Source organism: Sciurus vulgaris (genome assembly GCF_902686455.1).
Source record: "Sciurus vulgaris genome assembly, chromosome: 1".
NCBI classification, from domain to species: domain Eukaryota; kingdom Metazoa; phylum Chordata; class Mammalia; order Rodentia; family Sciuridae; genus Sciurus; species Sciurus vulgaris.
The window spans coordinates 106,229,704-106,255,949 of NC_136461.1; the positions used below are offsets into that span (position 1 = coordinate 106,229,704).

Genomic DNA, 26,246 nt, shown 5'->3' on the forward strand with positions numbered 1-26,246 from the left:
TGTCATTATGTGCAGCCAACCCCATGATGTGCCCTGGGCGGCACAGCCTTGCACCCTTTAGTTCCTTGACACTTATGGCTGGAGCTGGAGGCACTGGAAGTGAGCCAGCCCAGATCTGTTTTCCTTTTTCTTAACCAATGGGGAAACTGAGGCCCAAAGCAGTAAAGTGACCGATATAACACACAGCCAGGGACTTGAGGGAGGGGTGGTTATCCAAGACCGCGTCTTTCCTTTTTATTTTCATTTCCTTCCTTTCAGTTTCTTTGCTCTCCTTTTATTATTTTTTCTTTCTTTCTTTCTTTTTTTTTTCCATCAGAAAAACACCAAGTGCCTATTCTAAGAATTTTGAAAAGGAAAAAATGTCGCCTGGCTAAGAGCAGAGAGTATGGCCGGGTTGGGCCAGCTGGATGACCGCCATCCTAGAAGATTCTCAAGAATCCATTTTTCCTGGCCCTCAGACTTGTAGCTTCAGAAACTTGCCTGTGTCTGTGTCCCAGAGCTAGGTGGATTAAAGGATGCTAATTTGTTCACACAGTGTTCACAAGAGATTGAAGTATGAGACTAGAAGGGAAATGCATGTGTTCTACCTTCCTCTGTTTGAAGAATCCTCTGCCTTAGAAGCCAGAGCCCAATTCCCAAGTTTAAAACTGAAGTTAGCAGATAATCTTTCCCAGGTTTCTTTGAAGTCAGGGCTTAGATGCTCCATCTGGGCCCTGTGGATCAGATGTACCCCACCACCCCAGATTTTTAATCAGAAACTGGTGATGGCAAGAAGCAAGGACACAGAGACACAAAGACTGATTATTGAGTGATGGTGGCAATGGTGGTGGGGACAGATGCATTCAGATTCCAGAGGCAGTAGTTGCAACCCATGTTGGCCTGTGTCTTTGGTGACAACAAGGTATTTTCCTGCACCAGTACACAAAATGATTTTTAGGCTATATTCCTGGTAGCAGAACTGATTGGCCATGTTGTCCAGCAATCCTGATAATTCTGTGGGCTCCATGATATCTTTGAAATAAATTCCATTTTGTGTAAATCAGCCAGAGTCACTTTTGATTGTTTGCAACTAAAAATCCAGGCTGATACAAGGATTGGAAAACTAATCCATTAACTGAGAACTACACCTGAAAGGTGAGTTAGCTATTCCTGGCAGCTTTCTTCTGACAGCTATGTGGAAACAGCAGGGGTCTAGTTCCCAACAGGAACAGACTCCAGTGTTGAGTTTCAGGCACTACGATGGGTTGGTGAGAAACATATCCTGGGCCTCTATTTGGCAGGTTCAGAGTGGATCCAGTGTTTAGTCTCAACATGTGAAATGATCAATTAACTATATAAACTGGTAGATTCCCTTTTCTCAGAAGGGAAATTTGAAAAGTTTTAATCCTTAGATAAGACATCTGGAGTCCTAGAAATGAAGGCAGCCGCAGCAAGGGATTGAAGAGGAGGATTTACACTCCTCTGCTCTCATCCGACTTGCTTGCCAAGCTGTCCTGATAGTAACATGAGAAAAGGGTACCAGGGTGGCAAAGAGATGCACTTTGTGGATGAGGCCACTGCTTTTACGTGTATTCATTACCTCACTTGACTGGCACATAACTCCATGAAGCAAGTAGGCTTAACTGACATTACCATTTCCATTTTTGGATCAAGAATCTGAGACACAAAGGTTAAGCCATTTGTCCAAGGCTACACCTTGGCTGGGATAGAGATACAGCCTGTTGGATTCAACCCTATATCCTTTCTCCAGGGCAACACCACCAGGGAAAGGAGTCTAGAAACGCCTAAGTGGGAGGGACGAAGTCAGCACTGTTTATCTTTGGCATCCTCTATTCTCTGGTAGGGCTACCACCTTCCCTCTTTCTGAGCCCCCACTATGTCCCCTTCACACGGCGCTGAACAGTGTCTCCTCTGACATGCTATGCTTGAGCCAGCCACCACAGCCAAGTACAAGATGCAGCCCATCCCCCACTCCTGTTCTATCCAATCCACCAGTCCTTGGTTCCATTAATCATGGACTTTGCTCCAAATAAAACTTAACACCTTCTTACGCCAAAGCTAGTTCCGCCCCCCGCCCAACACCCAAGAAAAATACTGGCCTCAAGAAGCCAGAGGAAACAGATTTATTGGTGAGAGTCCTAGGTGGTCACTGGAAATGTAAGTCATAGTTTGACTCTCCCAGAAACTCACTAGGATGTAGAAAAAGCCACTGTGGAGGTTTTAAAATAGGTCCACAAAGCTTTGATGTTCTTTGGTTTCTTGATCTGTATGCTAGTAACACAGGTTTGTTCAGTTTGTGAAAATTCACTCAGCTGTGCTTTTATGAGCTGTGTACTTCTACTCTATGTATATATAGATAAAAACTGTACTTAAAATCCATAAAAACCATGTTTAGTGGAGAGCATTTGAATAAATGTTTATAGTGGTGATCCATCTTGAGACAAAGTAATACAAAATTCAAGATTTGAGAAACTGATGAGTTAGGGGAAAACTAAGCACTACACAAAAGGTCTGCCTTGCCTGACAAAAAAACTAACAGCAGAATTTCTTTGATTCACTGTAATATTTCAAATAAAATATTGAGGCATGAATATTTTTCAGAGTCATTGCTACAAAGGAGGTACACTTGCATTTTAATGACAGTTTTGTCCCACTGGCTCCCCTCCCTCAGCTTTCTCAAGTGTAAATCAGTGAATTACAAAGAATACAAAAAGAAAAGAAAAGTCTTTAAACCATATTGATTGGATAGGCTGCAGCAAAGGGCTGGAATTTGGCAAGAAAGCACCAACAATCTTGGAAATATAGTTTTAATATCTGGTTCCATGTCCAATGAGCAGGACCTGACAACTTTCTGTGACTTCTTCCAGCTGCAGGATACCATAGTTTTATAGGGTAGACAGAAGACAGTTTATTAAAAAAAAAAAAAAAAAAAAAAAAAGTCAAGTAATGGCATGACTAAAAGGGAAGCAAGGGAAAAAATATACTCATGTATGAATATAAGAAATTTATTGTTGGCTCTTGGTTCTCCCTTCCCACCATAGAGTAATTTTTTTTCAGGAAGTTGTACAAAATTTCATCTAAGCAAAGGTGGACCTAAAACATGCAAAATCAAATTTTAGGTTAAGAACTCCTGCCCTGTGTTCTACCTTCAGGCTAACTGTGCAAATGTCATCCACGAGGCATTGAAAAGGTAGAAATAGTAAAGGACAATGTAATAATTTTCATTAATTTTTATTGTGATTGGAAGTTTATGCAAGGATGGTTATTACTTGCACAAGGCTTACAGGCAATGAAAGTTAAAACAAGTTTTTAGAAGAAAATAAGAGGATATTATCTTTATGACCTTAGGATAGGCAGAGATTTCTTAAACAGTACTTAAAAATACTAGTTATAGAAGATAAGCAATAAATTGGACTTATTTAAAATTAAGAATTTCCGTTCATGAAAACATAATATTAAAATGATAAAAAGGAGGTCACAGATTAAAAAAAGACATTTGTAATATACATATTAGACAAAGAACCATCCAAGGTATGTAAAGAACTCTTATGGTCATTAAGACAGCCAATGCCCCACAAGTGGACAAAAGCTTTGAACAGACACTTCATTAAAAGCATATCAAAATGGCCAACAAGCATCTAAAAAGTTGTTCAACAATCATAGAAATGCAGATTTAGATCACAATGAAGTATACATCCTTTTTTTAGTTTAAAAAATGGATAACACCATCACTGGAACAACCAGCAATTTCATATCACTAGTTGAAACATAAACTATTATATCACTTTGTTATTTTTTTCCTCCTTTCCACAAATATATTTTTATGATTTTTGTTTTCTAAATATTTCAATTTTTTTCTTTTGTAATTAACGTTATGCCAGGCTATAAAGAGTTAAACTATTTGGGAGTATCTTTAAAGCTTAATATATATATATATAATATATATATTATATATATATACACACTTGATGAACCAAGAAGTACAATTCTTGGTATATATCTGACATTAATGCATGCTACGTCCACCAAAAGACATGCACATGTACATTTCCAGCTGCTTTATTCATGAAAGGCAAAACTGAAGCAACTCAAATGTTCACCAATAGTAGAATGAGTGCAAAAAATGTTGACTATTTACATACTTAAGTAATACATAGTAGTTAAAAAGAATGACCTACAAACATGAATGAATCACATAGATACACTGCTGAGCCAGAAAAGACAAAAAAGCATTACCTCCATATCAAGCTCAAACATTGGTAAACCTTATAGGTCAGAATAGTTCCTACCATTGTGGGACTTTGAGTGGAAAGGGGCATTAATAAGCTGGAAATGTTCTGTATCTTGCGCTGAAAGGCATTTACTTGGATGTGAGCATATGTAAAATCCATCAATATGCACACTTTAGATTTGTGCACTTTTCTGAATGTTATACCTCAAAAACAAAAAGTAAAAAAAAAAAAAACAAAAAAACAGACCATGAATTTTGATTTTGCATTCAACAATAGAGTTATTGTGGTTTTCCTTTCAAAATCTGTCCTGATGTCCCATCCACTAAAGTTCCTGAAGACTCCCCTTCTCCCCTTCGGTGGGGAAGGCATACATGTGAGAACTCTTCATAGCCTGGCAGACACTGAGAGCCACACTTATTTCAGACAGAGATGGAAAGCAGGGAGAAGGAAATACTGCATTCTGAAAATGTTTTTCCCCAGCACCTAGTAGAAGATCAAAAGCTCAATAAAAGTTTACTGATAAACAACGACTACTATTAGGTATAAATAACACTTACCACACACTTCGTATCAAGCACTGGACTAATTAATACCTTTCCAAGTATTTTCTTACATAACACATAACCCTACAAAGTTGTCCGACTCTTCGTTCCATTCTACAGACAGGGAATGACGGTTTATAGAGTTAACTATGTTCCAGGTCTTACAGAGAATTAAAATGGTGAATAAAGATCTCAAGTTCATCTGAATTCAGAATCTGGGCGGTCAACCCCTTGCTACAGAATGAATGGACGGCGTCCAGGCCCCGCCTGCATGTTATATAACTTACACGACTAAGCCCTGTGGCATTCTGAGCAGGGCAAAAGCTGTGGTGGTTGCCAGGATTGGTGATGGATTCCCCCAGGCTCTAAGTCCCACTAACTGCACACAGGTGAGTGGCTCCCTGTTGCCAAGGAACCAACTGCACGCTTTCCCCAAGACCACTTTTTCACCTCCAGCCAATTTGCTTGGGGAATCAGAAAGATTCCCGGCGCCCAGAAACCCTAAGTTTTTTCCGACCTCACAAACACGTCGGAGGTAGGCGTGAGCGTCTCATTCCTTACTTTTGCAGCAAAGGAGAAGCAGTGCGAAAATCCCCAGAACGAAGAAAAAAAAAAAAAAAAAAAAAGGCCTGCGAGGGAGCAGGAAAAGCCAGGGAGGGAATGTGGGGGTTTACACGAAAGGAATGGCGGAAAATAATTAAAAGAAAGTAGAAAGAGAGGTGTCCGAGTAACTACGAAGTTAAAGCTGTGTCGACACTGCCCCTCTCTATTGCGCCTGCGCGATGCTACCTCCTTTTACACCCCCCCGCCCCTTCCCGCCGCTGAAGATTTACTTGTCTCTCGGCAACCATTCAGCTAAGCAGCCAATCAGAGAGCTCCGTTCACCCTGCCCCGCCGTCAGCGCCTCAGCGGAAGGATCCCGAGGGGCTGGCTCCGCCTCGCCCCGCCACTGGCTCCCTCGGGAGGGCCGGCCTTGGGGCGGGGGCAGGGGCGGGGGCGGCGGGTGGGGGCGTGGTCAGGCCGAATAAGAACGGAGGGGGCGGCGGCTGGACGGCTCACTTGGTGCCACTGCCTGGGGGCTGTAGTGACCGCGCCGCTCCTATTTGGGGCTGCCTACGCCAAGGACCAGCCTCTGTTGCCTTCTCTTCCACCGCCCAGGTGAGTCCACGGTTTCCTCCTCTAAAGGTGCTTGGATGCAGCGGCGGTCCTCGAGGGTCTTTTCCCACCAAACAGTGCTCAAATCTTTGCGGAGCCTGCTGGGAAGCGCGAGGACCGGAGGGGAGGTGCGGACAGGTGCCAGGACCCACTGCCACTTTACCCTTCTGCTCCTGCCGCAAATACCCAGTCCTTTACACATCGCGTTCCCAAGAGCTAGAAAAGACGCTCCGAGAGAGCGCTACAACTTTTCGAGACTGCGCCCGGGGCTTGGCAAACTTTAGCAAGTTCCTGCTGTTAGTCCTGCGGGCTGCGCGCTGGCCTGGCGCAGGCGGAGCGGCCAGGGAGCGAATGATGGGCGCCTTAAGCTCCTTCCTTTCCAGGATCAGACAACGCCCCCTACCACCCTTTCCTTGCTTGCGCTCTCTCGGGCTCGCCTCTGCGTTCTCGCGGACTCGCACACCCTTCTCTGACCTATCCGCGGAGAGCGAATTCGAATCCGGCGGTTTCGGCAGGCGCAGTTGAAGACGCAGCGGTCTGGAACTTGCATCTGGCGGGGGAGGGGAGGGGCGCTTCCTAGGCTTGGTTCCAAGGCCAGAGTTTTAAGGAAAGGGTAGAGATCCTTCCTGAAATGTTCGTGGACTCATCACACTTGAGTATGGACACTGGGTGCAGCAAAGTGAGCCACGCAAGTGACCTGTGCACTGCGCATCTCTCAGAAAGTTCTGGAGAATACGGTGTCTGTGAAACCTGGTTCCTCCCCTTTTGGGAATGAAACTTGCTTACCGCGTAGACTAAAGGCCGTGACGAGTCAGTTGACTCGGATAGCGGTGCAGATGGTGGCATAGAGGCGCGGCTGTCCCGGGAGGTGTCGCATTCAGCGAACTCCTTTCGCACAAATCGCAAGGCAGGAGGAGCAGGGTGGGAGGGGAGTAGGAGGAGGGCAAGGAATTGAAGAGCACAGGTTGGTAGCCTGTGTACCTAAACGGAACACGCCGGCGGGCGAGGAAACCAAAGAGCTCCCCTCCAAGTAAGGGAGGGCTCCAGGGGAGATGCCTGGCGAATTTTCCTTGAGAGTGCAAGACGTCGGAACTCTCTGCTGGAGTTGGACCACCTCAGCTCGCTCGCTGCGCCTTTTTTTATTTTTTAATTTTTATCTTTTGTGCAGAGGAAGGCTTCTGCAGGACACTGACCAATTCCTTGTCTTGAGGGGAACCTACTTCCTTTTTATTGTTTTTTAATGGATACAATGAAGTACTTAAAGTCTTCTTACAGGAGCTTTCATTTGTATTGTGACAAATATTTGGTAGATGGGCTAGGAGACCGAACCATCCTATGAAATAAAGTTAGGATTATTAAATCGTCCTAAAGAAGACCCCTGGCTGCCCCAGCTGCGCTGCAGGGGGATGAGGGTGGCCATTGTTGGCCACACCAACCTTTCAACGTGAATAACTTGGCAAGGCAGCCAGCCAGGAAGCAAGCTAAACTGCGGAGACGGAGATTGTGATAGGACAGCTTACCAAGAATTGTACTGTGCCTTAAATCCCCAGAGGTATTATTGAGGGATTGAGATCTGTCCCATTACACCCTGCAGTTGAAGTGGGTGGGGCTTAAACAGTGCTGACTTTTCGCTTTCTGGGAAGCGGTGTGAGCTGGACCAGCGGTGGTTCTATTCTTTGACATTCTTGCTTGTGAAGTTGGTAAACTTAGTATCTCGGGAAGACTTAGCTGGAGTCAAGCTCAGCTTACTTCAGGTAAATGAAACCTTGTCTCTTAAAGTATACTCATAGTTTTAGAGTACATATATGCTCCATAAGTTTTTAGAATGAAGATTTGATATATTGTATATAATTGTTAAGGTAGCTTCAGGGAGTGTCCCATAACATCACAGTTTTTGAAGTTTTTTTTTTTCCTGCTAGGATACCCTTAAATTGTTACCAAACAAAACTTCATAACTTCATAAGTTACTTTAGTTTGTGTACATAGAACTAACAGCCACGCTCTTCATGTTATTTCTCCCACAATACCTGCCTTGTATCCAGAGATTAAATTCCTGTAACTCTGAAGGAAAGGATTTGGCTCTGGGCCTGTTTGTCAGAATTAGCATGACTTAGTCCAGCACCAGGGGCTCTCTCTAGTGTCTTCAGACTTCCAGCCTCCCCCATCTACCCCTATCTTCCAGTAGTGCACACACTTAGCCTACATCCCCCATTGTTCAAGGTCAGGGCAGATTATGTACATCTTGCACTGCCCATCAGAGAACAGAGAATTCCTCCTACTTCTGAAAGTCCAAGGAACAGCTCAGTAATAAAGATAACTTAAAAGTGAACTGTGGTGCCCTTGTTCTCACAGTACCATTAACTGGACATATTTGATACAAAATTGGAAAACTTTTTTTTTCCCCTTGCTCCAATTAGTAGTACCTTGTCTTTATCTTTCCTCTTTGATATGTTGTGTTTGTGGAGTGAGCCACTAAAGGTCAACCTGAGAGCTCTGAATGGATGTGTTTAACCATTTGCATTACCAGGAAGCCCACCTAGGTGCCTGAGTTAAGTTAAACTTTTGCTGGGGTTTCTTGGTCTCCCACCTGCCTCTGGGTAGTATCTGTTATTTTGTGTGCATGTATGGGTGTTTGGGGGTTAAGAGGGAGCAAAGCAGAATCTGAGGTATTACTTGGGCCAAGACAATATTCTGAATAGATAAGGTCTGCTGCTTTTTCTCATTGTCACTAAGGTAAATGGCAATATAGAAAAATGCCTTCTGACATCTTGGTGTTTTAACTATAGTACATTAAATTAGCATAAATCATATTATGGTGAAGTTAGCCCTTCCAAAGAAGTTATCATGTGTTTAAAGCTACTTGGGCACATCAGCAGAGCTGGTCTCTTGTGACATTATCAGGACTTACGGTTTCTCCAACTCTTTTTACTACTTACATTATAAGGAAGTTCATATTTGGAATGTAAATCATTTATAAGAAGCATCTTTATATAACCTATGTTAGTAAACTTTATGAATTGTTTCAAATTAATAGATTTTGTACAGCTGGCCCCTGTGGCTTGTTCTAGAACTGTTTGCAGAACTTCTTGGAACAACAGGAAAAAACCAATATGAAGAAATAATTGCTGATGTTAAGCAACTCTCCATGTAGGATGTTTTTTAGTCCCAGAGCATTTAAGAGTCTTGATCACTAAACTGTGTCGAGTGCTCATTTCTTGGATGACAGTGATTGAGTCAGTAAGTAGTTAAGTGCTTCCTGGGTAGTGCCTCATGCCAGGTACTGAGGAGACCAACGGAACGATGTGTAAAAAAGCCTGAGGAATTGCTCTGGTTTCAGGAGAAGCTGGGTTGGCCTCATAAAACACTGGGAGAACTCAGTTTTCTCGGTTTTTGAGACCTTGGCATATGGGCCCTATGCTCAGTAGCAGAGTCCCCTTGCCTGTAGAGAGCATGGCCCTGCGCATAGAATGCTCCTTTTATGTGGCTACACATTCTGATGAAGGTCAACTGCCATTCCCTGCAAAAATGGAGAGATACTGAAAGTGGGTGCTCTCTTGGTGGTCAAGGCACCAGATGTAGCTTTCTGGATCAAATGCTCCTGGCCTAAAATGCAGAGCAATCTCAGGGTTTTCTTTTAAGTAGGGGCCTCATGGTGCAGGTTTGGAGCTGAGGGGCAGGGACTGCTAACTCAACAACCCTGAAACTCCTAAGCCACTCCAGTTTGATGCCCTCAAGCACTTTCCCCACTTCCCACCCTCCCAGCACCAGCCCCACAGGGCTCGCTCAGCCTTTCTCTCTCCATGTTCACTCAGTTGCTGGTTCTGCTGATTCTTTCTCTCTTTTATTTTTTGTTTCCCACTGTCATCACTGACCTGGTTTAGGGGCCTGTAGACAGCAGCTCAGTGAGAGCAACAGCTTGTCACCTCTGGCCAATTCTGTGTTCCCATGTATCCAGAATGCCAGCATAAGGGCACCCAGGACCTGCCATTCTCTCTAGCATCCCAGACTCCCTCCCCAGAATCTGTCCTTTTCTGACTATTCTTGGCCTCTCTTGCACAAGTCTTCCTAGCTGACCTGTCTTTTTTTGTGGAATAAGTGTTCAGATTCTTGAACAAGTGACTACAACTGCTTCCTCACCACACTTTATTTTAATCCAACTTTGGGCTCCTTACACAGTTTTCTGATTTTATCCTATCTTAGATTCCTCCTGTCCCACACCTCTCCTCTTCACTACTTCACAGATCTTTCTTGCACAATACTTTCTAGTTTTTAAAATTTAATCTTCAATTGAATGAGCACCAAAAGTCCCATATCTGTCTCCATATTTAGCCCTCTACAACAAAGATCTGGAGAAAACCACCCTTCAAGATCTGGATCTTTGAAAAATGAATGAATAAAAGATCTGGATCTTGAACCATCCTTGCCATCATTGCCTCATGTTGCCATAAGCTTCTCTCAACTTGCTTAGCCTTGTCAAGATGGAAGAAGAGGTAATCCCTACCTGCCTGACTACCCACCTTGCATTCTAAGCACGCTCTCTTGAGCTCTGCTCTGCTTGTCATAGTTTAAGATGGGCACTGGGACTGCTGACCAGCCACACAGCCTAATCCTGTGTGGTCTCGGGTAGTTCTGTCTTTCATGTGGAGTAACCATATGGGGCTGCAGTAGGAGGATTGAGCAGAAGTAGAGGTGAAGCAGACACTAATTAGGTTCCTGCTGTGTGTCTAGGTGCTTACCAAATGTTCACTAGACACCAGCTCTGCAAATGTGTCCCGTGTTTGGGTCCTTCATAGTCTTTCTATTCATTTTCTCTCTGCCTCTTATGCTGCATTATTTGTGGGAAGACCTGGATTCTGGTCCTGGCAGAGTCTTTACTTTTTCAGGCTTCTGTTTGTTCATTATAATAAAGACAATAGCCTAGACCTGTGCTGCCTGAGAGAAATATGGAAGGCAAAATTAACTCTTTAGTAGTCACATCGAAGAGTAAATATAGGTAAAATTCATTTAAATAATACATCTATTTAACCCACCATGTCAAATATAATTATTTTAATACATAATTAAAATAAAATATGAAGGAGATATTTAACATCCCTTTCTTCATACTGAGTTCTTGAAATCCAATGTGTCTCTGCACTTGCAGCAGACTTCTGTTTGGACCTGCCACACTTGTGCTCAAGAGCCACACATGGCTCATGGCTACTGTGCTGGGCAGTGTTGGTCTGGACCATTCGCAAAAATGTCTCACTCTTGCTGGGCATGGTGGTACATACCTGTAATCCCAGCAGTTTGGGAAGCTGAAGAAGAAGGGTTGCAAATTCAAGGCCAGCCTCAGCAATTCAGCAAAAGCCTGTCTCAAAATTAAAAAAAAAAAAAAAAAAAAAGTGTGTGTGTGTGTGTGTGTGTGTGTGTGCGCGCGCACGCGCTTGCGCTGGGGATGTGACTCAGTGGTTAAGTATCCCTGGATTCAATCCGTGATACAAAAAAAGAAAAGTTTCACTCTTCATTTCTTACATTCTGGGTGTCCGTGTTGGGGAAGCTATAGTTAACTCAAGCTTATGGAAGAAGAATAGGTAACAGAATATTAGTTCTGTCAGGGCAGGGATCTTTGTTTCTTGGTTTCTGATGTAGCACAAGCTCCTAGGACAGTGCTCAGAACACAGTAGACACTCAGGTGGTTAAAAGAATGAGAGGAAATTCAGTTATTGTACCTGATTTACCAATTATCATTCACCCTGAGTCATACTTGAACACCAAAAAAGGATATTTGATTCCTAGTCTAGTGCCCTTCTAGTTTTCTTATACTTTCTTAGAGAATGACCATATGGAAAGCGAATCTCAAAGAACACACAAAATCTTCTGAGAAAGGTAAAGGGTCAGGGCTCAGTTTATCAACAGTTCAATTTTACCAACAGTTTATTGACAATTAAAATTTGAATGAATATGCAAGAGGAAAGGTATTTATGAGCTATTTAGTGACAACACATGAATTATGTGAATAAGGCTTATTTAATGACAGTCATCCCAGGGAGCTATATTCATGGCTTGTTGGACTCCACACAGATAGGATACCAAAGATGAGATGATTTGACCCCCTCATGCGGCATGGGTGCAGATAGGTAGTACCTTTATGTTCTTGCTTATTCACTGTAATCATACACAAATTTCTGTTACTTAGCACACTTTAATGTCAGAGGGACAATATTTCACTCAGCCTACTGCCATGCTCAATACTTAGAAATCAAATACCTGTACCCCCAAAACCCTCATACAAAACAAAACTGGATGGACTGTTTGCGTAATTAACATCTGTAATGAAACTGAGGCCAACTCACTCTTAGACATTTGTGAATGGGTGTGTATATGTGCCTAACTATGATAAGTGCTGCATTTGAGGATCTGAGCATTGCTTGTCCTTTTCCTGATAAAGCCCAGGGAGGCTGCTAGTGACTGGACAGAACTTTTAGCTGACTGAGTCTTTGTGTTGGAAAACTGACAACCATTTGAAGTTCTAAGCTATAGAGTTAGATGGTAAAAGAGCTTGTGGAAGCAACCTCTGACAAAACCTGTAGACTGTCAGCTCTTACACCCTGTGAATTGTGACTTGATCATCCTTACAGTAAATAGTCTCCTCTTTAGGAACCTCCTGTTTTTCTCAGTCTGGTCCATTTCTGAAATAAAAAGGCCAGTTCTGAGGAGCTCTTTAAATGAGTTCAGACCAGTAATATCTCTGACTGAGATATGTTGGGGAGTACCAGATAACAATAAGGATTATTTCCTGTTCAATTTGTATATGGGGAAAAAAAAAATCAAGGACTTTATGCCTAGCTTCTATCTAAAGATGTCTGTGTTCTGACCTTGTTGCTATTTACATTTGCAACAGCTTTAAGACGTTCCTTTCAGTATTTGCACTTCTGAAACATCCCGGTTGGACTATCTGGGCCAGTGTTTTGATTCTGCTTTGTGCTATTTTGCAGCCCTAGCATTAGTTTTTCCAGCGTTATCTCTCCACCCACACTTGCTTAGGCATCCTATTTTGAAAGTGGCGAAGACACTTTCTGTTTGGAGTCGTCTTTGGGTGGTGTCTAGGGACAGCCCTGTCACGATAACCATGCAGAGTGGCTGTTGGCATCAGTGGGAAGTGAGAGTTTGCGAAGGTCCCTCAGACTCCAAAGGTCCACTGCATAACGAGGCAGCACGTGGTTCTGCACCCTGCCTTGGTTTCAGTCCAGGACTCTGCCGTGGGAATCTAACCAATTCTTTTTGACTCTAGTAAACATCAGGGTGAAATGACTGGGAGGTTGCTGATAACTCTGAGAAAAATAGACTGAGGCCTGCAGCTGAATGTAATGGAGCTGAGAGGGAGAAGAGACCATCTGTGAGGTTCTGTGTGATACCAGCTTCTAAATGTTTTTGGGGGTCTTAGCTTTGTTGCACGGGCAGTTATTTCTTTGAGCTGAGGTAGAGTGAGTTTTGGGTATTTGAGTGGGACAATTGTAAAAATAATTTTTTGAGGAAAAAGTTAACATAGAATTTTTTTTTGTCTTTTTGAAAATAAAGCATAATTTTATCTGGCTCTATTGCTTTGGATCATCTATCATCTGACTCTTGTTTCATGTATATAAAACACGTGTGAGTGCCTCTATTATCTGTACCTTTTTTTTTTTTTTTTCTTTTTCTTTGTACTGGGGATTGAACCCAGGGGCATTTTACCCCTGGGATATATCCCCAGCCCTTTTTATTTTGAGACAGGGTTTCACTAAGTTGCTTAGGCTGACCTTGAACTTTTGATCCTCCTGTCTCAGCTTCCTGAATTGTTTTGATATAGGTGTGTGCCACCATACCCAGCTATCTGTAACTTTTTAGAGTGCTTGGGGGCTGTGGAGAAATCTCCAGATGTGACCCCATCCCCATTAGTGGGGTCAGGCTTGGTGAGGGGCTGGCTGCAGTCAGACAAAAGTCTTTGTCAGCCTGCCCTGATCCTTGATAATTTCTGGCCTTCACCTCCAGGGAATTCAAGGACTGAAGGAAGATTTCAGAATGCCAAATCCACATTGATCCTGGTTTTTCTCCTTTCCTCCAATTTACCTGCTGTTGTATATATGAAATAGTGTGTCTGATGTCTGTGGTCATCCAAGTGCATGACTTTTCTCTCCTGTGAAGAATCTCAAGAGTCAAACTCTAAGCAGGTAGGGAAAGTGACAAGTGTCAATTCCCAGCATTGTCTGTCCAGGCTGTTTCTGTTTCAGTTTTGCCCCAGCTCTCCTTTTTGGGCTATCCTTGGAGTCCTGGTGAGTCCCTGCAAACTTACCTCCCTCTTCTTTGTAGCTCCTCTTGAGTTACCAGGTTCTTTGATCTAACAAAGTTACCCTCAGGTCTGTAGGGAGTGTCCTGTTCTGTTGCTTTATCAACAGATCAACACTCCTGATCTTCCAGCCCCCAGAGGAATCCCAGGAGTCGTTCTTTTATTCTGTGAACAAAGCATGTACCTTAGGTATCAGAATCAGAATTGTTCCATTCCTAAAAACCTCCCTATTGTGCCAGTATTTTAATTTTTTCCCCTCTCAGTGCTTCTCAGGCGAGCGGACCAACTGGCTGCTTCCACCTCTGTGTTCTTTCCCAGGGACTTGCTTTCTCAAAAATCACTCTTGCCCCACAACAGCATGTTGGTGCTCCCTTGGAAGTTGGTATCCTAGGCCTTGATCTACCAGCCATGTTCCTTTAAAACAAACATTAGCATTCACTATTAGCATGTCTACCCTTGATTTTAAATCTGATTGCTCTACCCAGGCTAGATATACCCCCAAATCTGTGAGAGAGCCACTTTCTGTTCTGAAGGCTCTTAGATACTTCAGTTCCAAATGCTGCCCTGCCTGTAGCACCTGCTCCTGGCCCACTCCACTCGGGAGAACTTAACCTATCTAGCAAACTTCTTCCCTAAATAAATTAAATCTTATTAAATAATCTTCATATTTTCCTTCTGCTTATTACCATCTCCTTCTATGATTGCCTGAGCAGCTAGCTTTTCTGCAAAACCTTCCCCTCTCGGAATGTATACCTGCCAAAGCTAACTACTTTCTAGGCAGCTTCAAATCCTTTTCTGCCATTTACCAGCAGTGTGGCCCCGGCAGTTCACAATTTGCATATCTTCTTTGTTCCCAGTTTCCTCATCTGTAAAGGAGGGGATAATGACATTTCCTTTATTGGGCTTTTGTAGGAACCAAATGGGTTGATCCTGATAGAGCCCTGACAGCTCTGTCTCACTGAGTACCTGGAATGCTGTCAAATACAGCTTCCTGGCCAAACATTGAATCACCCTTGGTATTGCCTGGCCATGGCTAGGGCTATGCAAAGTGCCTCTGAAGCCTCTGCCTTTGTCAGTACCTGAAGGGAGCTTCTGGGGAAGTGGTAAAATTCACCCTGTGGGAAAGGATGTGGGTAGAACTAGAAGATGTTTATGTTATGAAACAACCAATGTGCAGCCCTATTGAGAAGTAGGATTTCCCACACACCGTGGCCAACAAATTCTCTCCCTGGGGTCTCTCTGAGGGCCACCTCTAAGCGACCATGGTGTTTTTTGCTTCACTAGAATCTGCACAAAAGCAAGGAGTGGAGGGTGGCTGACTCAAGCTTTGCTGTCTTCCATGTGGATAGTGGGGACAGGAAACAGTGGAAAGGTGAGATGCCTCAGTCATAATTAACAGAAGTTTGCTTTCTCTTGTTTTGGTTAGGACCAATACGATCTTTGTTCTAGAAAAGACCACTTCAATTGTGGCAAGAACTGGTCTTTCCAATGCCTCCCCCCACCCACCATGGCACCATGGGCTTGACAGGGGGAGTCAGCAGTTTCAAGAGTGGTTTGGAACCAAGGACCTGGAGTCAATACACTTAGCCTTTTCTGAAACTTATCAATTTGTTCAAAAGAAACATTTGTAGCTTCCTCATATTAAATGACTAAATGAGAATCCTTTGAAGTGGCTCATTCAATAGTTTGCTTTTCTACACACCTCTACATGCCTCGTTTTAGAAGTGAATAAGAAATAGGCCTGGACACATCTGTAATCCCAGGGCTCGGGAGGCTGAGGCAGGAGGTCATGAGTTCAAAGCCAGCCTCAGCAAAAGTGAGGCCCTAAGAAACTCAGTGAGACCCTGTTTCTAAATGAAGTACAAAAAAGGGCTGGGGATGTGGCTCAGTGGTTGAGTGCCCCTGAGTTCAATCCCTGGTCCAAAAAAAAAAAAAAGAAGAAGAAATAGGCCTGGAGATGTGCCACCCATTTACTGACTCACTAAGGAACATTGAGCATGGTTATGATGAAGTACATTGCCATCCACTCTTCTATTTAAATTCTCTAGGATTTTATATGCAATGAAATAGTTTTTTGCTACTTTGAGGGTCTTCTCTTGTACATGGGGAGAGGAATCTGTGCAAGATGTGTGGGAAGACCCATAGGCACCAGGGTCCCTCTGGGCCAGGAGTCAGGGCCAGTAGGTATCTTTTTTCCATGCATAGACTTCCTTAGATGCACCAGAGTCTCTCCAGGCTTGGTTCACTGCCCATGGATGGCTCCTACCCTGGACTGGAAAGTTTAATAGGAAGATCCACATATTTGAGATCACATCCATAATAGTGAAAAGGAATTTTGTCACCAAAGGAATGTTGAAATGTGTGTGTGTGTGTGTGTGTGTGTGTTTCTTTTTAAACCTGTAGTAGAGACAGAAGCAGAGGGTGCTGCTTAGTTGCCTCTGGGCTGGATAGAGGGCTCCAATATCTGAGAACCTCCATTTAAGCCTGAGTTTCCCTGAACCTTTGGACAATCATTTCTGCAGCTTTCATGTTAAATATGACAGACTTAAATATTATCATCCTTCATAGGTTCGTGTCTCCACATGTGCCCAAAACCTTTGGATGATTTCCATGTCTAATGCCAGGCACAGAAGAGAAATCAGTTTCAGTAATGTCCTTAGTACTCTTATCTCCAGCTAGTGCATCTGCCTGTCCCTCATGCTTACCTGAGTCCCCTGGTGTCTTTGTAGTCTCTGTCACCCTTGTTTCTGGAGTTAATTGGCTGTTCAGGGAACCTGTGTAAGCTATGTCACAGAATAGAAATAATTTTTTCCCCCTACCAATGCTCAAAACATAGATTTTTAGATCAACCTGCCTTGCGCAGCTCTGTCCCGAGCAGTGGGAAATATTAAGTTTAACATGCATCCACCTTGTGCTTGGGGAGCTTGGTTTAACCTTCTGGCCTAGTTTGTCTCTTCCTCTCCACTTTTGCTGCTATCTCTGCAAAACTGTTTTCTTTTGATGTGTGTATTTTGCATTTCTGCTGCAGCCAGATAACAGGGAACCCAAGGGTTCCTAAGAGTTCTTCATCAGGAGTCAAACCTTGCAGAAGATTAACTAGCTTGAACTGAGTAGTCAGTTGGTTTGGTCTAGCTTCTGTGAAATGCCTGGATTTACAAGTATGGTTTCCATCTTTGCCAACTTCTGTGCAAAACTGCAGTGAATCTTCTTTTTAAATACTAGTCTGAATTTATTAGACTTCCAATTAATTTGTTTTCTAGCCACTATTTTATTAAATTCTGCTAACTGGAATTTGCCTTTAACTGGGGCCTTTTAGGAGTTGGGAATGTGTGTTTCATGTGATTCTTTTATGTGGGGATTATATCAAGGTTGATTTAAAGTGGATAATTAAAACTAAAACTGTTAAACTAAGCTCTAGTTTATTATATAAGCACTAAGGGCCTATAACTTGGATTTATTTTTATAATACCAGTGTTTGTCCAAGTAACTTGAAAATGTACTTGTGGTATTTGAAGTCATTTGGTTGAGTGAGAGGAAATGAAGAATTTTCTTTAATAGATACAAATTACTTATTTTGAGCTTTTCTGAAGAACTAAGATTTTAAAATGAACCTGGTCTAAACTCATTTCTTCAATTGGTTCAGCTTCCCTATACCTTAATAATAATAAATTGAGAGAATTGAAAACTACACCATGACTTGGCCGTTGTCCATGTCCCGCACTGTGTTTTTATATGGACTACATTTTTTTTTTTTTTAACAAAAAGTGAACTCCTTTATCATCTGTATGGGAGAAGTTGGCATGGAAGATTCCAGCTACTAGCATCTTGGATTTCTGGAAAAGTGTTTATTATATTTATTACAGTTCTTGCAAATGTACCCAGTAATCGACAATAGTATCACAAGGCAAGTTATAATATGCTTGAAGTAAGAATAAAAGTTTTATGAAAGTGGAGAACATGGTTTTTTTTTTTGTTTGTTTTTTGTTTTTTTGGGTGCTGGGGATCGAACCCAGGGCCTTGTGCTTACAAGGCAAGCACTCTACCAACTGAGCTATCTCCCCAGCCCCGAGAACATTGTTGAATAATATAGGAGGCTAGACGAGATGACTTACTCATTACATTGAGTTAGGGTTTTTTAAAAAAAATAAACAATTGGTATTTTTTTAAAGTACATAAGTAGAAACTTGACTAAAAGCTCTTCTAGAGGAAAAACAGTCCCTCCTGCTGCCACACCTGTGGAGATCAACATTTATGGGCTGGCGGGAGAGCTTCCGAGTGTGACTTTTGGTCCATGGATATGGGAATGGTGGGGGTGGACTGGGAACTGAATAAATGAAATAAGGTAGAAGTGCTTGGACGGCTCGTAAGGGAAAATTTTAGAACTTAGATTATGAGATTTTTATTTTTCATCAGCTTACACATATATAGGTTCCAATTCAAAGAGTACAAAATAAGTTGTTTTTTCCCCCATCTGCCAAACTATTGGTAGCATTTGGTAGAGACTGAGTTCCATCTTGTGTATCTTTCCAGAGATTTTATATACTTATATAAACACAAACTTTTACACACACAGTTTTGTACTTGCTTTTCTATTCATGAGCCTTGAGCATTTCACATTCAGGGAGATAGAGTAGCTACTATTCTTTTGAACAACTGCATAAGTCTGTTTACTGTTGTGTATGTGCATCAACTCATTTAACCATCTTTTATTGACGAATAACTTGCAACTTTTAAAATAATTCTTCAGTGAATATCTCTGTGCATACTTTCAAGTACACCCAGAGGATAGAATTCAAAGTCGTCTTAGTACACATTGAATTGCTACATCAAAGAGTATGTCTACTTGAGTCTTGCATTCTTTTTTTTTTAAATTTTTCTTAATTTGTTTTAATTAGTTATCCATGACAGTAGAATGTACTTTGATACAGCATATATAATGGAGTGTAAGTTCTCATTCTTCTGGTTACACATGACATAGAAGCCCACTGGTTGTGTAGTCTCGTCTGCAGCCTCCCGTTCTTTAGAGAGAACCTCTTGGCAGGGTGCTGGAGGTGTCTGCATTTCCACGTGACAGACTTAATGATCTTTGCCAATATGAAAGATGAGAATGATACATTGGGATTTTAATTTACCCATTCCTTAAGTAAGGTTGGAGGTACTATGTGTTTGAGCCACTGTTCATGTTCTTTGCTCTCGTCTGTTGGATTCTGGTATTTCTCACTTGTAGGAACTTCTTACTTACTAAGGAAATGAATATTTTGCCTAACATTAAAAATATTTTTTCTAGTTATGTCCCTAGCTTATTTATGGTGTTTTTTTTTTTTTTTTTTTTTTACCATCTGGACACTTATTTTTTTATATAGTCAAATCTATCAGTTTTATGTCCTTTAGAAAGGACACCCTACTCTTTGTACGTATATATAAAATCTGTGTGGGTTTCCCCCACCCCCAGTACTCTTCGAACTTCATCCTTTTCTACTTAAGTTTTTGATTTGACCATCTAAATCCTAGTTTGGCTTGAGATAGGGAGTCACCTTTATTTTGTCTTGTTTAACTCTAGATGACCCACTCAGATATCTGGGGCTTTGTTTTTCCTTCCCTGTTTTGAAATGCCTCCTTCATGGTATACTCAACCCTTGCATGTATTTGATTTTATGTCTAGATTTTTAAATTCTGTCCTAACCATTTATCTTTTTGTGCTGGTACTATGCTGTTCAGTCATTCTGGCCTTAGGATACCTCTTACAGATTAGTGTCCGTTTCCTGACATTTTTCCTAACTTTTTGCTGGCTGTTCCTGTCCCTTTTCCCATTTGAACCTTACGAAATCTCAGTCTAAACCAGATCCCAAGCTGAGAAGCTGCAGTGCTATCAGTTAACAACTGAAGAAAATCTTCAGGAAGAACCTCAGTAATTTTGCAGAGAACCATAGGAATGACTTTTGACTTATGCTTTTTAAAAAAGATATTGTTAAAAAATAAAGAGGCCATGTATGGTTAAAGTCAGGACTTCTATGCTAGAACACGTTCTCAATCTGAGAGGAAAGCATCTAAGACCAGAGAGAATCTGGAAGCTACAGTTCTTTCTTTGGGGGTAAAATGTACATGTGTGAATAATTTTCAAATATTTTAAAATCTGTGAAGTTTTAGTAAATTCAGACTTGGGATCTGGTTTAGACTGTAATACTCTTCTCATACCTGTATGATACATGGGAGCCCCAAACACTCAACAGTGACAGTGGAAAGGAGGTGGTATTTCTGTAGGTCCACTAACACATGTCACCAAATCGTGGAGAGTCTAGCTGTGGCTCAAACCAAAGCCTGAACCCTGCCTTCCTGTAAGCATTTGAATCATTTGAGGCACAGGTGTGTTATATGCTATCATAAAAGGGGCCACTACTGACTATACAGAGAATATAGAAAAAAGAGAACTCGGTTGTCCTGAATCTGACTTGAAGCCAAATGCCAGCCATACTAAATGTTAAGTATCTCATCACAGACTTCACTTGGTATCTCTAACTTAGCAGTGTCTTGGTAGAAGGAATCTAAATAGCCTGGAGCTTTATAAAACTGTTCAGAGAAGCTTGAGGTAAACTTGTATCTTTTTGGCATGTTCTTCTGTAGCCAGCAAGGACCATCTAGGGTCTTCCTGGGGCCTGCTTTAATCTTATGATCAAGTTTCCCATTACCAGTTGAGTAGATTTCTAGTTCCTTAACTTAGATCCTAAAGGGCTGCCATGATCTGGCCTGAGGAGTGGCTCATGGAGCCATTGGACACTTGGCCATTTCCAGCTGTGTGCTGCTTTCCTTCCCTCAGCCCCAGCTGAAAGCTCACGTTGTCTTTCTTATTGGCTTGTGTCCCATCTCCGGAAATGAACTCTTTTGTGGCCTTCCTGTTCACCCCAATCAAGTGACATTCTGTCTTCTGCCTTCATGTTACATTTATTTCATGATGGGGAGCTACCAGAAGTCTCTTTTCCGTGTGCCCAGTAGTGCCCTGACACTGAGTGGCAGCCACAGGGGAATCCCTGGCACTGGGGCAAGGCCAGAAATTCATGTTGAAACCCAGGAGAATGCACACTGATGTGCATTCAAAAGCAGCAACTTCCAAACAATGAAACTGCATTGGGATGAATTTGTGTGTGTGTGCGCGTGCGTGTGTGTGTGTGTGTGCGTGTGTGTGTGTGTGTGTAGCAAGTCAGAAAGCCCAAGGGTGGGAAAACGGTTCACTGTGAAATCTGAGGACAGCACTGTTTCAGCTTTTATATTCATCTAGCTAACATTCTACCCACATGGGTCCACAGGCACTTTAGCTTTTTAACATATCAGTATTTGTTTCTGTATATGAGGATTTCTAGGGACCCATTGTGTTTAATTTCTTTGAAAAGTGCAACACAGTTGAAAATTACTTTGGAAACTTTGTGGTTCTAGCATGTGCAGTGTAGAAGCAATGTTTTTCTCATATTACTCGGTGATAACTTCCTGCATAGTTTCAAGGTGCTTTTTTTCAAAGTACAGTTGAATGATCCCCCTGCCCAGAGGGTGTTTGCCAATGTCCCAGGCAGAGCATCCTTGCTGGGAAGGATGGTTCCAGTACAACACTGACCTTTGGTTGACCGGAAATTTTGCCCTTCAAACAACTCCTCAGATCTTTCCTAGATTATGGAAGTAATTGTTATAAGACAGGCTACTCCTTTAAGTGAAAGGGACACAGGAATCTTGCTAAGGGAGTGTGCTTTGTTGTGGCAGGAATGGTCAGACTCCCACTTTTTGGTGAGATTGTAATTCAGAGTTGAGACTGTCTTTTCATGGGGTGAAGACTACATGAGTGTGGGCGTGTATGTGTGTGTGTGTGTGTGTGTGTTCTGTGTGGGTGTTCTGTATAGTTTATATATCAACCAGTTCAAGATGTGGTTAGGAAGCCCAACGCAGGAGGGGTGACTTCCACAGAAGCCAGAGAAAATTAGCAAACCATATACTCTTTTTATTTTTTTTCTTACGGGCTTTTTATTGAAGAATGTTTTGTTTACTTGGTTTACTAAGATTGTCTGCTTTTTCTTCACACAAACCCAGCACCTCCCACCCCCACACAGACAAAACTAGCAAAACAGCAGTAGCAAAACCAGAAAGCCACACTAAAGAAGGTCATTACATTATCCAGATTGGTATAGGATGGAGTCTATGCATTTGTCCTCCCTCTGTAGGCAACGTTCTTTACATATTGAATTCATTTAGTCCCTGCTGTTCACATCGAGAGAGTCAGGTGCAATTGATCGCAACGTCACAGGAAAATGTTCAGAGATAAATCAGTATCTGTGAGTGCTTTGAGATGCTTTGCCATGTCGAAGTGAATCCTAACTCTGTTTCTCACTGCTCACTTTCAGTTTCCCCGGCCGGAACATCCCCCAAGATGGCCGAGGAGAGCAGCAGTACCAGGGAGTGCGTGTCCTTCAGCGTGCTCAACTGGGATCAGGTCAGCCGGCTGCACGAGGTCCTGACTGAGGTCGTACCCATCCACGGACGAGGCAACTTTCCAACCTTGGAGATAACCCTGAAGGACATCGTCCAGACCGTCCGCAGCCGGCTGGAGGAGGCGGGCATCAAAGTGCAGGATGTCCGGCTGAATGGCTCTGCAGCTGGCCACGTTTTGGTCAAAGACAACGGCTTGGGTTGCAAAGACCTGGACCTGATCTTCCACGTGGCTCTTCCCACAGAGGCAGAATTTCAGCTGGTCAGAGATGTGGTTCTGTGTTCCCTTCTGAACTTCCTGCCAGAGGGCGTGAACAAGCTCAAGATCAGCCCGGTCACTCTGAAGGAGGCATATGTGCAGAAGCTGGTGAAGGTTTGCACGGACACAGACCGCTGGAGCCTGATTTCCCTCTCCAACAAGAATGGGAGGAACGTGGAGCTGAAGTTTGTCGACTCCATCCGGCGTCAGTTTGAGTTTAGTGTGGACTCTTTCCAAATCATCCTGGATTCTTTGCTTTTTTTCTATGACTGCTCCAGTAACCCCATCTCCGAGCACTTCCACCCTACAGTGATCGGGGAGAGTGTGTATGGGGACTTTGAGGAAGCCTTTGACCATCTGCAGAACAGACTGATTGCCACCAAGAACCCCGAAGAAATCCGAGGCGGGGGACTTCTGAAGTATAGCAACCTTCTCGTGCGGGATTTCAGGCCCACAGACCAGGAGGAAATCAAAACTCTTGAGCGTTACATGTGCTCCAGGTTTTTCATTGACTTCCCAGACATCCTGGAACAGCAAAGGAAGTTGGAGACCTACCTTCAAAACCACTTCGCTGAAGAAGAGAGAAGCAAGTATGACTACCTCATGATCCTCCGCAGGGTAGTGAACGAGAGCACCGTGTGCCTAATGGGGCATGAACGCAGGCAGACCCTGAACCTCATCTCCCTCCTGGCCTTGCGCGTGCTGGCAGAACAGAACATCATCCCCAACGCCACCAACGTCACCTGTTACTACCAGCCAGCTCCTTACGTCAGTGATGGCAACTTCAACAACTACTACATTGCCCATCCTCCAGTTACCTACAGCCAACCTTACCCTACCTGGCTGCCCTGTAACTAACCTTGAGACCTGAGGGTTCCTGCAGTGGGAACCCAGTAGGGCAAGGGCTCTCAGGTAGGGGAGCCTCCTCCTAGATGTAGGTGTTTGGCTTTTCAAGGGGGACTCAGCTCTGATTCTGCTTTTTTTTTTTTTTTTTTTTTTTTTTTTCCTTTGTGTACCCATTGGAATGGGTCTGCAGTATATCATGAGCCAACCCTAAAAAGACCCATATAACAGTGCCACTTTGGAAAATGCTATAGGAAGTGTGACCTATCCACATCTTTCCAAGATAGACACTAACATGTCACATCCCAAACATCAGCACATGGGGTTTTGAGCTCTGTGCAATAACTGGGATTGGGAGTGCTTGGGCAGCATATGAGAAGTGTTAAGCTACTTTTCTTCTCACCTGAGCCTGGAGGAGGCTATGTTGGCCCTCACTCGGGATTCTCAGCAATTACATGAACCATTGTTGTGCTGATAGTCTCTCTTCTTGTGTCAGTTTTAGTCAGGCAGAAAATGATAAACCTGAGGGTGCTCTTGTGACTTAATTTTTGTTCACAGGACTAAATTGCCTATGTCTAGTTCCTGTCAGCAGAGCTGAGAATTTCTTTCATCAATAAACCAAAGCCAATAGCTGGAGACTTGAGATCTGGTTGGAAGTGGTTTATGGTTTAGATGCTGTGCTATCTTGAGGAATTATGAAATATTGCTGAGAAAAAAAAAAAGATGACCTTTTCTTGAAATGTAACTTGAAAACAAAATAAAATGTGGAACATAATGTTAAAGTAGAATTGTGGTGGTGGTGAGGGGGGTGGTGGATTGTAAATAGGAAACATGAATGTCCTTTTTCTTTCTTTCTTTAAGGAATTCTTACTGAATGACACTTTCTCTCCTCAGCTCTCTCATGGCTGACTTTTGTGTTGCTCTTCCTAAGTGTGGTTTGTGCTGCTTCTAGACTCATTGTTGTAACTGATGTCAGGGTTTTCCCATGTTTTAATTGGAAACCCGTTTTTGGTCACATTCCAAGTATGACAAGCTGTTTTTCTGGAGTACTTTGGCTATTTTTTTGTTTGTTTTCTTTACTTTTGAAAAACAAAAAGTGATTTCCTTCTCCAGGTATTCTTTGACAGCAAATGCATTCAGGAATTGTAGTAGAATCGAGTGACCTGTGGAATTGCTTAGACTCTATAATCTCCTGTCCCTGTGCCACATGAAGGTAGGGGTTTAGCATGAAGTCTGGCCTTGTGTGCTTTGGTGCTCTCAAGGTACTTTGAAATCATTCCAGTGTATTTGAGAAAACATTGAGTGAGTGAAGAATGATCTTCCTTATTCTGGTAGATTTGACCATACCTGTTTATATTCTGCACTTTAGAAGGAAAACAGTGTTAAACTCTAGTCTAAAGCAAGCTTAGTCAATGGAAGAGATCTAGGCTACATATTGCTTTCCACAGTAGCTTTAGATTTTATGCTTTAAAAATTATTTTTGTGGAATTTTTTTTTCTTTTTTTTTTTTTTTTTTTTTTTTTTTTTTTTTATGGTATCAAGAGCAAAAGACAACTCAGTATTGCCTACCAGCTTGATTTATCAAGTGATTTAATCAACTCCATGCTCCTGATTTTTAGTTTTTCCTGTGGCCATAACAATCCAATTCCCTAAATGATTGCTTTCTCCTTGCTTTAAGTAATGAAGTTATCTTAATGCAGAATGCTTAGTAGAAATGAGTGGTTGACCTTTTTCTAAAGATGTGTCTTCAGGTTTCTTCTGGAATATGAAGTCTTGGTCCTTTTAATTAAGACATGATTGACATGATTGAACGCCAGGCTTAGCTGGGATCCATGTTGTGCTACATTAGATGAAAAGAAGCCACTTCTTAGTATAACCAGCTTCTGTTTTCCTGTGAGCCTTAGTTATATTTGAATTCACTGGTTTCGAGTCAAGTCCAGTGCTAGGAGGGGGACCTGGAGTGCTTCAGTGTTAAAAGGTGGGCAGTGAAAAGTGGTCCCAACTTTGAAAACTATTTGGTCATGCATGACCTTAAAATGCTGCTGTTATGGTCAGATGACAACATATTTGCATAAAACATGACAGACTTGTTTAACCAAAGCTTTTGGAGTGTGATGAAGCTGCAACCAACATAAGCACTTGCCAAGAGAAATCAGAATTGCTTCTGCTTATGAGGGCTGGGAACCAGTGAGGCACCAGAGGAAGATAGGATCTGCATCAATTAATTAAATTTTGTTTGTCCTTGGAGTTCTTTCTGCTTGTAAACATATTTTCCAATCTGTAACAGTCCTTCTTTGAGGATAAAGACAGGCATAGAAGTCAAGAAGAATTCCCTGCCCCCCAGTTCTTCACCACCATTGTATGGTGGGGTCTTGCTGGTCTCTCCACCTGACCTTTTTAGTCAGTCCAGCTATATTTTTGTAGTCTGAGAATAGGTTATGTGT

At 42.5% G+C, this 26,246-nt stretch overlaps 1 protein-coding gene across 2 annotated transcripts; it reads left to right on the plus strand.

The window, feature by feature from the left end:
• Positions 1-5,786: 5,786 nt before the first annotated feature.
• Positions 5,787-25,329, plus strand: TENT5C (terminal nucleotidyltransferase 5C). Of its 2 annotated transcripts, none has more exons than XM_079106456.1 (2): positions 5,787-5,932; positions 22,616-25,329. In XM_079106456.1, exon 2 carries the CDS (start codon positions 22,642-22,644, stop codon positions 23,815-23,817), a length of 1,176 nt encoding a protein of 391 aa, XP_078962582.1. In that variant the 5' UTR covers positions 5,787-5,932; positions 22,616-22,641; the 3' UTR covers positions 23,818-25,329. The 2 variants fall into 2 exon arrangements, with proteins under 2 accessions (XP_078962582.1, XP_078962583.1); XM_079106457.1 differs by lacking the exon at positions 5,787-5,932 and adding an exon at positions 5,945-7,683.
• The last annotated feature ends 917 nt before the right edge of the window (positions 25,330-26,246 follow it).

Excerpts from the sequence above, each read along its gene's own strand:
- TENT5C (XM_079106456.1), top strand. The coding sequence starts at position 22,642 with ATGGCCGAGGAGAGCAGCAGTACCAGGGAGTGCGTGTCCTTCAGCGTG.